The sequence below is a fragment of the Pseudorca crassidens genome, chromosome 15 (genome assembly GCF_039906515.1).
Source record: "Pseudorca crassidens isolate mPseCra1 chromosome 15, mPseCra1.hap1, whole genome shotgun sequence".
NCBI classification, from domain to species: domain Eukaryota; kingdom Metazoa; phylum Chordata; class Mammalia; order Artiodactyla; family Delphinidae; genus Pseudorca; species Pseudorca crassidens.
The window spans coordinates 44,918,067-44,935,000 of record NC_090310.1 but is presented as its reverse complement, the minus strand read 5'-3'; the positions used below and the strand labels follow the sequence as shown (position 1 = coordinate 44,935,000).

At 49.2% G+C, this 16,934-nt stretch overlaps 1 protein-coding gene across 3 annotated transcripts in view; it reads left to right on the top strand.

Moving 5' to 3' along the window:
* Positions 1-13,439, top strand: part of NINL (ninein like) — a 107,823-nt gene extending 94,384 nt beyond the window's left edge. For all 3 annotated transcript variants that reach the window (XM_067707426.1, XM_067707425.1, XM_067707424.1), the window contains 5 exons: positions 5,361-5,519; positions 6,214-6,327; positions 9,047-9,217; positions 10,463-10,576; positions 12,484-13,439. In XM_067707426.1, the coding sequence (XP_067563527.1) occupies positions 5,361-5,519; positions 6,214-6,327; positions 9,047-9,217; positions 10,463-10,576; positions 12,484-12,675 (750 nt within the window). In that variant the 3' untranslated portion in view covers positions 12,676-13,439. The remainder of the gene's footprint in view (positions 1-5,360; positions 5,520-6,213; positions 6,328-9,046; positions 9,218-10,462; positions 10,577-12,483) is intronic.
* The last annotated feature ends 3,495 nt before the right edge of the window (positions 13,440-16,934 follow it).

Genomic DNA, 16,934 nt, shown 5'->3' with positions numbered 1-16,934 from the left:
GTTGTGGTGCGCGGGCTTCTCATTGCGGTGGGTTCTCTTGTTGAGGAGCATGGGCTCTAGAGCACAGGCTCAGTAGTTGTGGCACATGGGCTCAGTAGTTGTGGCTCACGGGCTCTAGAGTGCAGGCTCAGTAGTTGTGGCGCACGGGCTTAGTTGCTCCACGGCATGTGGGATCTTCCCGGACCAGGGCTCGAACCTGTGTCCCCTGCATTGGCAGGCGGATTCTTAACCACTGCACCACCAGGGAAGCCCTCCATTTATTTATTCATCATTATGTTACTATCATAGATTCCTGTTTTATTCAATGGGTTATTAATATGTTACCATCAGTATTTATTTTTATGCTCAGATTATCCCAGATTTGGCCAATAAGAGCCCCCTCAGGGGGACTTCTGGGTCCTCCTGACAGGTACTGGTCATTCTTTGCACACTTCCTCACTTTCTGGTGCCTCACGATATTCCAGGTTCATCTAGTACTTCCCTGCCCCAGTCCTGGAAGCAGTTATTTCTCCAAGGAGCCCTTGGTGACTTTTAGTTCCGAATGGTATTTAGAGACCGAGATCTGGGCACTAGGAGTGCTCACGGCTCCTGGCATCGCTATGTCCAGGTGCAGTCAGTGCATAGAGCTAGGGAGTGTATACATATATTTATTATGCTCACATGCACATGGTTTCAGGTATACTTATTTATATATCTCCCTACTGAAAACCATGAATTCAAACTCTTATCTGCAATTCCAACATCACAGGGATAATTCTAGTTTTCTCCCTTTCCATATTTGTAACTCTTGCCTCTAGCAATGAAAAACCTGGTTTCCTCATCTTCAATAGATTTACTTAACTATTTGATTAATCCCTTTACCCTGCAGGTAAATGCCCTGTCTCACTCAGCACTGACCTCCACACTGGTCTCCCTTTGCCCCATAAGTAAATGCCTTCTGTACTTGGTCTCACTTACTGGCTTTTGGACTGAAGCACAGAAGCTGGGATGTGTCATTCTTGTTTTTATTTTTGTTTTTTAATTCTTTTTAAAATTGAAATTAGTATTGATGATTGCAGACTCCCAGGTGGTTATGAGAAGTATATTACAGAGAAATACACTTTGTCGTTTCTTCCAGTTGTAACATTTTATGGAACTATAGTATAATATTATCTGTGTTAGTTTGCTAGGGCTGCCATAACAAAGTACCACAGAGTGAGTGGCTTATACGACAGAAGTTTATTTCCTCATAGTTCTCGAGGTTAGAAGTCCAGGATCAGGGCAGGACTGGTTTCTTCTGCGGCCTCTCTCCTCGGCTTGTATACAGCTGTCCTCTCCCTGTGTCCTCACGTGGTCATCCCTCGGATGTGTCTGTGTCCTCATCTCGTATTAGGACACCATCATATTGGACTCATATGACCTCATTTTACCTTAATCACCTCTTTCAAGACCCCATCTCCAAATACAGTCACTCTGAGGTATTGGGGGTTTGGGCTTCAACATGTGAATTGGCAGGGATCAGTCCATAATGAATATCAACGACCAAGATGTCGACATTGATACAATCCATGCGCCTTACTCGGGTTTCCCCAGTTTTACTTGTGTACTCGTGTGTGTGTCACGTTCTATGCAATTTTATCCCCTGTGTAGGTTCGTGTCTCCATGACCACAGTCAAGATACTGAACAGCTCCAGCTCCACAAAGATCCTTCACGTTGTTCTTTCATGACCACACCCACCGCCTTCCTGCCCACCTACCCCAGCCCCTAACCCCTGAAAACCACTAACTGCCCTTCATTTCCAAAATTGTGTCATTTCAAAATGTGGTACAAAAGGAATACAGAATACGAACTTTGGGGTTGCCTTTTCTCACATACATAATTCCCGGCTGTGTGTCCCCGGTTAGCTTCTTCCTGTCGCTGGACACTTTTCCAAGGCATTGATGTCCCTCAGCTTGTTTTGTTTTGTTTCTTAATATTTATTTCTTTATTTGGCTGCGCCTGGTCTTAGCTGCGGCACGTGGGATCTTCGTTGTGGCCTGCGGGATCTAGTTCCCTGACCAGGGATCGAACCCGGGCCCTTGGGAGCACGGAGTCTTAACCGCTGGACCACCAGGGAAGTCGCCCACAGCTTGTTTTAACGCTCACCTTTTAAAGGACGGCTGGGCTGATTCCAGTTTGGGGCTGTCACAGCGGTGCCGTGAACATTCTCAGGCAGGTCTTTGTGTGGTTATAGGTTTTCATTTCATGGGATAAATGGCCGGGAGAGCAGTGGCTGAGTTGTGTGGTAGTTACATGTTTAGTTTTTTAAGAAATTGCCCAACTCTTATCCAGAGTGGCTGTAACAGTGTCCGTTCCTGCCAGCAATGTGTGCTTGATCGTTTCCCTACATCCTTGCCCACGCTTGTGTTGTCACTCTTTTATTTTAGCCACTCTGATAGGTGTGTACTGAGTCAGAAAGTTTAGAGGGGGCTGCCGTTGGGTATCCCCTTCCCCACGCTGGTTCTGATCTGGTAAAAAGGACATTTCCCTTGAGGGCAGGAGAACAGAGCGCCCTGTGTACTTCAGAATGGTCACTGTCTTAGTCTGCTCAGGCTCCATACAGAATGCCACAGACAGGTGGCTTAAACCACAGAAGTTTATTGCCTCACGGTTCTCAAGGCCGGAAGTCCAAGATCAAGGCGAGGCTGACTTGGTTCTGGTGAGGCTCTTCCGGGTTTGCAGACGATGCCCTCTCACTGTGTCTTCTCATAAAGTCACTGTCCTATCAGATTAGGACCCTGCCTCTTGAGCACATTTAACCTTAATTACCTGCTGCAAGCCCCATCTCCAGACACAGCCGAGAGTTTGTGGACACAGTTCCGTCCACAGTAGCCACTTTGTTTCGGGCTCCAGCCGTCAGCTCCTGGTGAGCTGTGACTCTCTTTGCCCGTCTCTCCAGTTTTCAGGGCATTGAGTTGCCCTGTGACCTCAGTTCTCTGATGGGTCTCAGAAGAGTGGTTGAGTTTTCAGTTACTCAGCTTTTTCTTGTTGGGAGGATGGGAGTGATGACTTCCAAGCTCTTTGCAGGCCAGACCAGAAGCCAGAAATGGTGTTTTGTTTTTCACATGGGATTCCGCGTGTTCACTGTCAGGACATAGAAGTACAGTGGATTTTCACCTGCCAACCTTGTGTCCTGACACCTTGCTGAGCTCTTACTCTTTCTGGGAGTGTTTTTATTTATTTTTAATTTTTATTATTATTGTTATTATTATTTTGGCTGCATTGGGTCTTCGTTGCTATGCGTGGGCCTTCTCTAGTTGTGGCGAGCGGGGGCTCCTCTTCGTTGCATGTGTGGGCTTCTCATTGCGGTAGCTTCTCTTGTTGCAGAACACGGGCTGTAGGCGCACAGGCTTCAGTAGCTGCAGCCCGCGGGCTCCGTAGTTGCGGCACGCGGGCCCTTGAGTACACGGGCTTCAGTAGTTGCGGCACGTGGACTCTAGAGCGCGCGGGCTTCAGTAGTTGTGGCTCACGGGCTCTAGAGCGCAGGCTCATTAGTTGTTGTGCACAGGCTTGGTTGCTCCTTGGCATGTGGGATCTTCCCGGACTGGGGGTCGAACCCACGTCCCCTGCATCAGCTGGTGGATTCTTTTTTTTTTTTTCACAGAATAAAGCACTGCTTTTACATGGGTCTCAATCTGAAATCCACAAATGCTAGTAAGTCAGTTTTTAAATGTTTTAATTTGTTTCAAAGTTAAACCCAAGACACATTGACTTCATAGGAAATCCACTGCGAAATGTTTTTCTAGGCTGAACACCTCTTTCCCTTTAGTCTCCCCCAGCAGAGCATGTACATGTTAAATACTTTACTGCTGTCCCACCACTATACCAAGATCACCTAAACTGTGTGTGTCGTATTCCAAATGTTCTTAGTTATACCCTAATTTCACTAACTGCAAAAGATTTTCTGGGATAACCTGTCACATGAATTCTTTGGCTACTTTTGAAGATGAAGTCCGAAGAACTCTTAAATGATTCTCCTTTGTGGGGGTGGGTGGTATTTTATAGGCATTAGCAACTAGCACCTGGGGCTGTGCTGATCCCATCTGGCATCACTGGGAGACAACCAAAGAATCATATGATGAAACAGCCAACTGAGTGACTCAAAACTGAAGGTTAAATTTAAAGAAAAAACTAATTTAGAGAAGAAAATGTCATCCTAGAGGAACTCGTTCTAAGTAATCAATCATTATACCTGTGTGTGTGTGTGTGTGTATGTGTGTGTGTGTGTGTGTGGAAGGCACAACCAGATGGATTCAGTGCAGCCTGGCAGGCAGATTCTTAACCACTGCACCACCAGCGAAGTCCTCTGGGAGTGTTTTTGTCACCTCTGGCTTCTCAGACCTCTGCTGTCCCCTGGAGAGACCCATAGCTCTCGCCCCAGCCGGCTTCTTCCTGCGCCTGGCTGATGTGGTGGGAACATCCGGCCCTGGGGCGACAGTGACGCGCCCAACAGCTGTGTGTGGACGCCGCTCTGAGGCACGGAGGGCTGCAGACCCTCGGCCTCCAGAGCGGCTGCTGGGGAAAAGCAGATGAGCGAAACGTGGTTTGTGTGAAGGTGTGTGACGGCCAGTTGGAAATAACGCACTTCCGTGTGTCACCTGCTGGCTGCTGTTTCATCCCAGGCAACACCGTCCAGGGTCCAGCATCCGCTGCCCGCAAAGTGGGAGATTTTATCAGTGTGCTCCCCCCACCGAGAGCCTCGGATTTTGTGTTTAATGACAGTGATTTGAAGAGAATCACGTGCCTCAAGTATAACGAGGTTTTTTTTTTCCCTTCAAATTGCTTAAGATAATGTTAGAAATAACCGTGGGAGAAACAAGAAAACCATGCCAGTTCTCCAGAGCAGTGGTTGGATGTTGATGCGCTGTGAGCCCCCCTGGTGCCCAGCCTGCTGCTTCTTGGATGGACCAGAGTTCATCCTCTGCCCCGTGGCCAGAGAGCCCATCACTCTGGGGACGCTGAGCTCCTCACCCACTAGTTTCTAGTAGTAACCCCACCCCGCTAGCTGTGATGACCAAAATGGTCTCCAGACATTGCCAAGCGTCCCTCAGGGAGCAAGAGTGTCCCTGGTTGAGAACCCTGGAATGCTGTTGGTTTAAAAAAATAACTTTTTGTTGAGAGTCCGCCTGCTGATGCAGGGGACACGGGTTCGCGCCCCGGTTTGGGAGGATCCCACAGGCCGCGGAGTGGCTGGGCCCGTGAGCCATGGCCGCTGAGCCTGCGCATCCGGAGCCTGTGCTCCACAACGGGAGAGGCCATAACAGTGAGAGGCCCGCGTACAGCAAAAAAACAAAAAACAAAACAAACTTTTTCATCTGTGTTTTATTCCTTTTTGTTCTAGAGTCAGAAATGCAAGGATGAATTGTCCCAGCTCAACCACAGGGTCCTGCAGCTGGGAGAGGAGGCCTCCACCCACCAGGCCCAGAGCAAGAAGAATCACATCACTGTTCAGCTGCTGACACAGAGACTGGAGGAGGCGGCATGCCGGGAGGAGCTGCAGGTGAGTGGCCGGCGCGGCAGGGAGGGGCAGACAGGCTGGCCTAAAACAGATGAGGAACAGCCCTGATGTGCCTGGAGGTAAAGGGAGGGACTTAACAAGCAAGCCCTGAAAATATGTGGACTTCAGCAGCTTTTACAAAGCCTGGTATCTAGAAAAAGTAGTAGAGAGGAATTAAACCTTGATGATAGGAGAGTAAGTTGGTACAACCTCTCCGGAGGACAGTATGGCAAAATATACGTCAAGAGCATCAAGAACGTCCGTGCGCTCTGGCTTCATGGTTCTGCTAGTGGGAACTTTACTGAAAATTGTGTACGGACTTAGCTGGAAGTATTTTCATTGCTGTGGTATTTATAATAGCAAAACAGAATTGGAATCAGCTTTAAATCATCGACAGTATTGAATTAGTCAGTAAATGATGGTGCAGCCATTAAAAACCATGCTTCTGAAAAGTATTTAACACTCAAGATATAATAAGAGGGGGAAAGCACAGCATACAACGTCTTAGTGACAGAAGTCCGTGCGTGTGGAGGGAGGGCCAGGAGATACAGCAGAATGTCGGGTGGGGTCCTCGGGCTGCTGGGATCATGGATGAGTTGAATTTTGTAATTTTTGCTTTTCTGAAGTTTCTGCATTAAACGTGTATCACATTGCTAAGATACTTCTTATACTTGTGAAATTGATTTTTAAAAAACAGGATAACCAAATCCAAAAACTTGAACTTGAACTTGAACACGTGACTCAGGAACGTCAGAGCCTGAGACTGGCACAGTCACAGCTGAGAGAGGCCCTTGAAGAGAGTCGGGACCAGGTGGGTGTGTGCGGTGGTCCCAGCCCGGGAGGGGTCAGCCTTGCCTCTGACAGCCTGGCCGGGACTAGTCCAGCCAGGGGCATCGTTGGTCTGCCTGCCTCAGGTCACCCGGCTAGTTGGGCATCCGCCAGGCCCAACTGAGTCAGGCTCAGTCCAGGGTCGGGTTGAACTCAAGTGAGCCACGTGAAGAGCTGCGCCTGTTCCTCACGAGGGGAGGAGGCCATAGCAGTGCCTCCCGGTGTGCCCTCTACAGATGGAGGGGCCAGGGAACGCGGCAGGTGGCCTCTGAGGTCCAGGCCAACAGGGCAGAGCAGCCCCCGAGGTGACCCCGCTCCGCGCCCCCAGTGGAGCCCAGGTGTCACATACCTGTGGCTGTTCCACCTGCTCTCCTGCCGCAGCATTTGTCCAGCGCGCATCAGGCTCAGGGGAGGCAGGGAGTTCGTGGTCTGGTACAAACATATGTGAGCAGAGTGGGCCCAGGAGGGACGGCGGGTGCCTGACAGCGTGAGGTTCAGGGACACAGGGCTGGTTCTTCTGAGGAGTTTGAACAGGAGAAGGGAGGTGACAGGGTGAGGTGCCCTGAGGGCCACGGGCCCAGTGTGGACTCAGACCTGGGGTGTGCTTGGAGGGCCAGGGTACAGCAGCGGGAAAAGGGCCGTGGGAGAGGGTCTCTAAGCCGCATGCCTCTGCCCAGCCTTTGGACCAGGTTCCCCAACTGGCCCCTGGCCTGACTCCTGGACTTGGCTGTGGTCACCTGGTGTGAACAGTCACTTCTCAGATGGCCCGGGGCTGCAGAGGGGTCGGTCTGGGTGCGGGACCCCCCACCGGGGCCTTATGAGGTGCTGTCAGGCTCCTGTGGGCTCAGCCCCCCGCCGTAAGCAGGCACTTTCCCCGAGGTGCCGCCACGTACTGGGGGCTCCCTTCTCTACTTTTAGTGCCAAAGGAACCTTGAGAAATTGCCTGGGCTAGATTGAGCCTTTGAGGCTAAGGAGTCAGACCCATCTGCTGGCAGGAGGGCTGGGCTGCCGGAGGTCTCCGTGCCCCCTGGGCTGCCCAACATTCAGCCGCCGTCACGGCAGGAGATACTGCACTTAGGCAGGCTGCTGTGACATAAGCTGGCGTCCCCTTTTGTGCTTTAGACGAGGACCCCCGTGAAACACACCTGTATGAAAGTGGAGAAGGGAAGTAAGGAGCTTCCAGGGCACCTAGGGACCCTCTGGGTGTGTGGAGGTGAGGTGCACACAGAGCCATGGGGGAGGGAGGGAGTGGTCACCGGTGCGCCATGAGTGGTTCCAAGGTCACAGGTCCAGCAGGGGAGCCAGGCGTCCAAGAGGGCACTTACAGGGGTGCCATGGACTGGGGCACCCGCACCGGCCTCTCCACGGCATGGGATTCTCGAGGTACAGCAACCAGGCGCCCCCAGAAGAGCATACAGGTGGCTAGGCTTGTGAGGCCGGTGCCCAGGAGTTCTGAATATCACTTCCCCACATTCTGCCAGTCCAGCTTGGATTCAGGGCAGGAGGGGCTGCTGTCTGAGGGCATCCAGAACGCGAAGGCCCTGGCTTCCCGGCTGCAGTGGCCCCACTGCTCTTCTGGGGACGTCCCCCTCCTCACGTGGCAGTTGAGCAGGGCTCTCCGGAGGCAGCCCAGCCTGCACCCGCACCTCACTTCACAAGGAGGGGGCTCGGGGCACTCAGTCGGGCGGTGCTGATGTACCACCCAGCCAAGTGGAGAGCGGGTGGCGAGGAACCTGGGCAGGGGGTGTGAAGAGCACTTTCGGGTGGGTGGGGGCGCAGACATGGGCCAGAGTGACTGCAGAGTGACCATCTGAATCTCGAAAGTCGGGAGGAGGCTACATCTGGTGGAGGGTGTGTGGGAACTATCCTCCCCTCTCTTCATCCCAAAGAGCACGGTAGCTGCCCTGCTGGACCCGTGTGTATGGGTGTGTCTCTGGGGGGACCCGTCAGACACGCAGTGACACGGGACGGTGAGGGAAGTGGGGCTGCGGGCTCACAGCCTCGCCCTTGCCTGGCATGGCCAGCGCCCTCCTCTCCAGCCTGCCCTCGGCAGGACCCCTGGCAGAGCTGTTGCCTCTCCTGTCTGTGGGGTCTCAGGGAAGTTCTGTGTGTTCCAGACGAAGCTGCCAGAGTCCAAGTGATAGAAGTGGTGTTGAGATCCGGCCTCCCAGGTGGTCCATCAGGGGAAGTGGCCAGGCTCTGGACAGCTTGGTACCAACGCCCCAGTGGGTTCTGTGCCCAGGGAGCGGGTGCTGAGGTCCATCCACACCTGCTCCCAGCCCCTCGCTGATCACTGTGTAACCCACCTCTGGGACCCCGGCCGCAGCCAGGTGTCAGGAGCGTGAACTCTTCACTTAGAGGAAGGTTGCCGTACACAGCTGGCGTGGGTCACAGTATTAAAGGAATTACACCCCAGTAATGTACCCGGAAGGTAAACATGACAGAAGGTTACGTAACCCGGCGGGAGGTCACGTGGAGGATTACAGGCAGGCCTTCCTGGCTCTCACTGTGCAGAAGTGCCAGCTGCATGGAGTCTGGGCGTCAGAATTCAGCTAAACGGGCTCTTTAGGAATCGTGGGTTTTGCTGCAGACACTTTCCTTGTGGGGTGACCTTAAAGGTAGGGATGCAGTCTTCTGTGCCTGGTAGTGACCCGGCAGCTCTGGGCAGTCACCCCAACACTGGGTGCCTTCTCCCCGGGCAGCTGTACGGGGCCACCACGAGGCTGAAGCTGGCCCAGTCCCAGCACGCCCACGCGGTCCAGCAGCTGCAGGAGCAGATGGAGCAGCTGGTGCCTCGGGGCCGCGTGGCTGAGCTGCAGCAGCTGCTGGAAGGGGAGCGGCAGGCGGCTCGGCAGCTCCAGGTGGAGGAACGGGTAAGTGAGGACAGGGGCCCGAGGGCCGGCTGAGGGTGACGGGGAGGGTAAGGTTGGCTCTTTGGTGACTTAGCCAAAAGCTGCCCAGGTGCCCAGGGGAAGATGGCCCCGCAGATGTCCCACTACGTGAGGACTGGTTTATGGAAGCTATGGGACCCAACTTTCCCTGAGAACTGGGGGGCGTTGAGCAGCTGACCCAGAAGGCACCCCAAAGCCCCCCAGTCTGTCTGCCGGGCTGCATGTGTCTGCAGCCAGCCACGCAGCCACACACATGGTCCCCGCTTCCAGGCCTGAAAGATGGTGCTAGAGGGGCCGCGAGGGAGGTGATGGGCAGGGTCCCTGCCTGTGTAGCCCTGTGAGAGTACAGGCAGGTGCAAAGGTCCTGAGGTGGGCTGTGCTCGGCATGTTTAAAGGTAGCCAGGGAGTGGGGGGCGGTTGGACAAGAGGTCAGCACAGTGACAGCACAGACTTGGGGAGCCCAGCTGTGTGCCAGGTGCTGCCCTAGGCATCTAGGCACATAGAAGCAGAGTCTCAGCCTCAAAGGGCAGCAGGACAGTGGCTCAGAGCACGCACTGCAGGGATCTGGAGCCTGGCTGCACCACCCCAGCCGAGTGACCTCAGGCCAGTTAACCTCTCTGTGCTTCCGTTTCTGTCAACTTCTGGTGGCAGTGGTTCCCACCTCAAAGCACCCTCTCAGGCACCAGTGAGTGAGCACCTTAAAGTGTAAGCCTGCGGGGCACATCTTGGTCCTCAGAGTTCGTGAGGTGGGGGGTGGGGGGGGGGCCAGAGGGTGAGGCACCTTCACGAGGGAGGAACTGGCGCAAGCCTGCAAAGGTGGGTGAAATTCGACGTTTGTAAAACAAATTCTAATGAAGACTAGCCTTTCAGCATTCTGCAAAAACGTTATGCTGGAGAGACAGTTAAGCTGTGAGAGATTATTGACAAAACAAAGAAATTTAGTCAAATCCTTTAGAAAGACTAACGTGTTTGGGGAAACTCACCTTTGAGTCATTTGGGACTCAAAGGACAAATCCTAGCACAAAGCAGTCTGCTGATCTGCTTAGACTGCAATGAGAAATGCAGGTTTGTGGCTTGTGAGACATTTCTAACCGTCCCTCTAGGGATGAAAGGTTATCCACACACTCAGATTTGCACATTTCAGCTAATTTCCGTTCTAAAGTAAATAAACCCGTGATGATTCTTTTTAAAATGTACAGTGTTCCTCTCTAACCTCCTTTTGTGCAGGAAGCACATGAAAAACAGCTGAAAGCCGCAGAAGAGCGGGTGGAGGAGGTGGAAATGATTTTGAAGAACGTGGAAGCGCTCCTCCAAGAGAAAGTGCGTGAGCTGAAAGAGCAGGTGAGTGATGACGCCTCGTTTGGGCATTCAAGTAGCTGATCAGGGAGACATTACCCAAGAGAACCCCATGTCCTGTGGAATCGCTGAGAGGGGGAGAGGGGAGAGAGAGGCCATTGCTGCCCTAAAAGTTCTACTTGGAGCTACAGGAAATGAAACATGAGAATCTGTAGAAATACTTTTCTTACATAGCAGTCAAGTATGGTTCATCTGCGGCATCCGGAGCTGCAGGTCCCCGGGCAGCGTCACTCTGTGCAGGCCACCGGCTCCTGACCACCCCCGCATCTCTGCAGCCCCTCCCCTGCCGGCACTGCCATCCTCCCACCCTCTCTGTCCCTGGTCCTCACGTTCCTTCCCAGCAGTCAGACTCGGTGACTCCCGCAGTCACTCCTGGCAAAACCTCAACCCAAACCCCAGGTGAATCCTGAGGCTCCTGCACGTGGAGGTGCCAGGGTGGCCGGGGAGCTGTCCCAACTACACCCTCGCCCCCACTGCCCTCTCCAGTGGGCCCTTTCCCTCCTGTCTCTGACCTCCAGCACCTCTCCCCTCAGCTGTGCTCTGTGCTTGTTTCACTGGAAGACCAGAAGTGCCCAAAGAAATGCATGTGCCCGTGTCCCCTCCCCGCTGCCCCAGCCCTTCCCTCCTCTGGAGCCTTGTCTCAACACCACCTTCCAGAGCCCTGGTCCTACCAGCTCTCTGCTCCTCTTTACAGGAGTCCTTCAGAGCTGTCTGTGCCCTCACCTGCCCGCCCAAGTCCAAAACCTTGGAGTCCTGATGGACCCCTTCCCATCTCATCCTTCAGCTAGGCCTTCAGCGTGGGATACAGAGCCCCCATCTCTTGGGTCCTAACAGCTGGTGTCCTTGTTTCCTTTGATGTGCTTTCAGCGGCAACAGTCACCTTCAAATGTGACGGAGGTGTTGGCCCTCCTCCGCTCAGAAACCTCCAGTCTTTCCACATCCCTCAGAGTAAAAGGCAGTTTTTACAGTGGTCTTCAAGGTTCTGCAGGACCTATTCCCCTCCCCTTGGCCCCCTGCCCAGCCAGCATGGCAGCTCTGACTTCCTCACAGGCCTCCTGGCCATTCCTGTCATCCCCACATGTGCCAGCTCTGCGTGGAATGTTCATGCCGGACAGCCTCGCTGACTTACCCGGTGCTTTATTCAGCTCTCCGTCCAAATGTCAACGTACAGAGAAGCCCTCTCTGTTCACCTCAGTCTCAGCTGTGCGTCCCCTCCTGGGTTTTCTGTTAGCAGGTCCCACCACCCAACACTGGTCCACCACCAGTCCCACCATCCAAAACTGCGAGCTTGGTTCTGGTCTGTCTCCTTCCATTGGAATACATGCCCTGTGAGAGCAGGGCTGTTGCTAGGGCAGCACCTGGCCAACGGAGCTGCTCAGTTAACTACTTGAGTGAATGTATGTAGTGCTGACTCACGAAGCGCAAATCTGGGACCCCTGTGTCTTAGCATCCTGACTAGTGTGGCCTGTGTCCCCATCACTGAAGCCTCTACAGCTGCTGTGTGTGTGGTGACCACAGTGCCTCATTGTGTCCTGGGTGACGGGATGGGCCTGCAGAGCACACTGAGATGAGCCAAACATTTTGGGTACTCTTGACAATTTCCTTCCTTTTTGAGGCCTACAGATTTTGGTCTTTTTGTCTTCATTTTATGGTAAAAATCAATTTGTGCAAAATTGGCTTAAGTTTTCTCTACCACATAGTTCATGAGATTCTCAATTTCCTCTCTCCCGCCAGGATAACAAAAATTGTCATTACATCCAATATTTGCTTCCAATTTGTTAAGAATCCCCAAACTGTGGTTTGAACAACGTGGAAGACTGGGAGGGGCAAGCTGGTAGCGTGGCATTTCTGCATTAGATTCACAGTGCAGTGTGGCTTTCTCCCCTGTCCAGTTTGAAAAGAATACACGATCCGATTTGCTGCTCAAGGAGCTCTATGTGGAAAATGCTCACCTAACGAAAGCGCTTCAGGTCACTGAAGAGAAGCAACGAGGTGCTGAGAAAAAATCCCGATTCTTGGAAGAAAGAGTTAGAGCTCTCAACAAACTACTCAGTAAGATCGCTTCAGCATCTCTCTCTGTGTAGACTGCTTTTCTTCCTGGAGTTCATTTTCAAAGAACATCTTTTAAAAGTAAACCACTGTGATGCTGTAACTTCTATGGCTCATTGGCCGCACACCCCTGGACAGATGAGGATTATGACTCTCTGTTCGCCCCACAAGCATTTAATGAAGGTCGACTATGTGCCAGATGCTGGGGAAACAGACATGTTGGAAAAGACTATATATTTTTTTAGTGGTCCCTACGTAAAATTCCTAAATTTGCTGCTTACTAGTGGAACAGGTTATGGGGGCTCTCAGCAAGGTAAATGGTAAAATAGTTTTAATGTTTGACTTCTGACCTTGGCTACAGAGACTAAAATGCAAAGTCAGGGCTCTGCAGTTCTGCCATTTCACTGTTGCTGCTCTGGTTGAGTCACTGGCATTCTCCATAGTGGGTGGATACAGACACTCCAGAAATGCTTCACTTTCTGTGACTGTCAACTGGCGATGAGGGGTAGAGGAGGGGAAGCCCCTTTGTTGGGGTCAGCTCCACTGCAGGGATGTTTGGACAGTGCTTGTTATTTTAGGGCTGTGGACTCAGGGAGGATGGTTTCTATTGTGAATGCAATCTTTTCCTCATTGAAGTGTCATCACACTGGAAAGTATATTATATGTAAAAAAAAAAAAAAAAGTATAGTTTTATATCCAAAATATACATAAATTATGGCCATTTGGTTTATCAGAGTAAACTACTGTAATATGAAGAGTCACTGTATTTGCAATAAAAGTTCTTTTCTATTAAAATTGATTTCTAAGTGTTTTTTTGTTGTTTATTTTTGGCTGCATTGGGTCTTCATTGCTGCGCTTGGGCTTTCTCTAGTTGTGTCGAGCAGGGGCTACTCTTCACTGTGGTGAGTGGGCTTCTCATTGCGGTGGCTTCTCTTGTTGCGGAGCACAGGCTCTAGGCTCTTGGGCTTCAGTAGTGGTGGCGCACGGGCTCAGTAGTTGTGGTTTGCGGGCTCTAGAGTACAGGCTCAGTAGTTGTGGCGCGCAGGCTTAGTTGCTCCACGGCATGTGGGATCTTCCCAGACCAGGGCTCGAACCTGTGTCCTCTGCGTTGGCAGGCGGATTCTTAACCAGTGCGCCACCAGGGAAGCCCCTAAGTATTTTTTAAACTATAAAATATTTCAAAGATATAGAAAAACAGTTTCATAAGAAACATTCATATGTATTACATAAACATTCAGATGTATTAAAAACATTGTTACAACATTTTGGATAAAAGCGCAGTCCCTGTTCTACTGCATTCAACCTTCCTGGAGGCAACTGCTGTCCTGAAGCTGCTGCACCTCCCCACTATCTGTCTGTACAGTCATTGTACATGCTTGAATGCGAAAAACCTTAAACCACTGGAATAGATGGAAAGATCAGATCCTGGATAGGAGGACTCAACACTATAAAGTGGGTTCTTGTATCCACGCACCTGTGGTCAATTAATCTATGACAAAGGAGGCAAGGATACACAATGGGGAAAAGTGGTGCTGAGAAAACTGGACAGCTACATGTAAGAGAATGAAATTAGAACACTCTCTAACACCATACACAAAAATAAACTCAAAACGGATCAAAGACCTAAATGTAAGGCCAGAGAGAAAAAACTCTTAAGAGGAAAACATAGGCAGAACACTCTTAGGGAATTCCCTGGTGGTCCAGTGGTTAAGACTTAGCTCTTTCACTGCCATGGGCCCTGGGCTCGGCTCGATCCCTGGTCGGGGAACTAAGATCCCACAAGCAGCACAGCACAGCCAAAAAATAAATTAAAAAAGCAAAACAAAACAACGCTCTTTGACATAAATCGCAGCAATATCTTTTTTGATCCACCTCCTAGAGTAATGAAAATAAAAACAAAAATAAACAAATGGGACCTAATGAAACTTAAAAACCTTTTGCACAGCAAAAGAAACTTTAAAACAAAAAGACAACCCACAGAAAGGGAGAAAATATTTGCAAACAAAGTGACCAACAAGGGATAATCTCCAAAATACACAAACAGCTCATGCAGCTCTATGTCAAAAAAAACACAACCCAATCAAGAAATGGGCAAAAGATCTAAATAGACATTTTTCCAAAGAAGATATACAGATGGTCAAAAAGCAAATGAAAAGATGTTTAACATCACTAATTATCAGAGAAATGCAAATTAAAACTACAGTGAGTTATCACCTCACACCAGTCAGAATGGCCATCATCAAAAAGTCCACAAATGATAAATGCTGGTGAAGGTGTGGAAAAAAAGGAACCTTCCCACACTGTTGGTAGGACTGTAAATTGGTACAAGCCTATGGAGAATAGTACGGAGGTTCCTTAAAAAACTGAAAATAGAACTACCATATGATCTAGCAATCACACTCCTGGGCATATATCCGGAGAAAACCATAATTTGAAAAGATACACGCACCCCAACACAGCACTATTTACAATAGCCAGGACATGGAAGCAACCTAAATGTCCATGAACAGAGGAATGGATAAAGAAGACGTGGTACATATATACAACGGTATATTACTCAGCCATAAAGAAGAACAAATAATGCCGTTTGCAGCAACAAGGATGGACCTAGAGATTATCATACAAAGTGAAGTAAGTCAGACAGAGAAACACAAACATTATGATATCATTCATATGTGGAATCTAATTTTAAAAATGATACAAATTCTGTTTACAAAACAGAAACAGACTCAGATTTTGAAAACAAACATATGGTTACCAAAGGGGAAATGTGGGGGGGGTGGAGAGATAAATTAGGAGCTTGGGATTAACATACACACACTACTATACATAAAATAGATAACGAACAAGGACCTACTGTATAGCACAGGGAACTCTATTCAATATTCTGTAATAACCTATATGGGTAAAGAATCTGAAAAAGAATGAATATATGTATATGTATAAATGAATCACTTTGCTGTACACCTAAAACTAACACAACATTGTAAATCAACTCTACTCCACTAAATTAAAAAAAAAAAAAATGTAGGTTCTTCTAAATTAGAATTTAAGACCAGAATGACATCTGGAATATCCCAAATATTTGGAAACTGAAATTACCCACAAAGCAATGAAGAAATTAGAACATATTTTGAATTAACTGAAAATGAAAACATTAAAATTTGTGGGGGTGGAGTAAAAGTGGTACTTAGGGGAATATTCATAGCACTAAGTAACTGCATCATAAAAAAAAGGTCTGAAATCAGTGACCTCAGCTACCACCTTAGAAAAAGAGACAATTAAACCCAAAGTAAGCAGAAGAAAGGAAATAATAAACATCACTAGGAATAAGGAATAGAAGAACAGAGGTTGGCAAACTTCATGCTGTATGTGAAAGCTAGCTCCATGGCCTGCTTTTGTGCTACAACTGAGCACTGAGCAGCTGTAACAGAGACTATGTGGACTGCAGTCTAAAATAAAGTTTGATGACCCTAATAAACTAAAAGACAAAAACTCTATGATCATCTCAACAGATGCAGAAAAGGATATGACAAAATCCAACATCCATTCCTGATAAAAACTCTCAGTGAACCAGGAATAGAAGGGAACTTCCTTAACCAGATAATGGGCATCTACAAAAAACTCAGAGTTATGTTATACTTAATGGTAAAAGACTGAGTGCTTTCCACCTAAGATCAGGAACAAGATAGGGACTTCTGTTCAAACCACTTTTATCCGGTACTCTCCTAAAGGTTCTAACTAGTCCAGTTAGGCAAGAAAAAGAAATAAAAGGCATCTAGATTAGAAAGGAAGGAATAAAACTTTTGATTCACAGAAAACATGACCATGGCGTAGAAGACTTGATATAATTTACAAAAAAGCTATTAGAACTAAAAAGTGAGTTTAGCAAGGATGCAGGACACAAGTTCAATATCAATTGTATTTCTATTTATAAACAATTAGAATTTGAAATTCAACAATACCATTTACAACAGCATCAAAACTATGAAATGCTGGCAAGAGATATGATAGACCTGTATACTGAAAACTACAAAATATTGCTGAGAGAAAAGGAAGAAGACAAAAATAGCTGGGCTGTTTATGGGCTGAAAGGTTCAATATTGTTAAGATGTCAATTCTTCCCAAATTGATACACAGATTCAATGCAGTTCCAAACAAAACGCTACCAGGTCTGTTTTTGGCAGAAACTGACAAGCTGACCCTAAATTTCATATGAAAAGCAAAGGACTTAGCACAGCCAAGACAAATAAGAAAAAGTAGAAATTTGGAGCAAACTAGATACTATCTATTT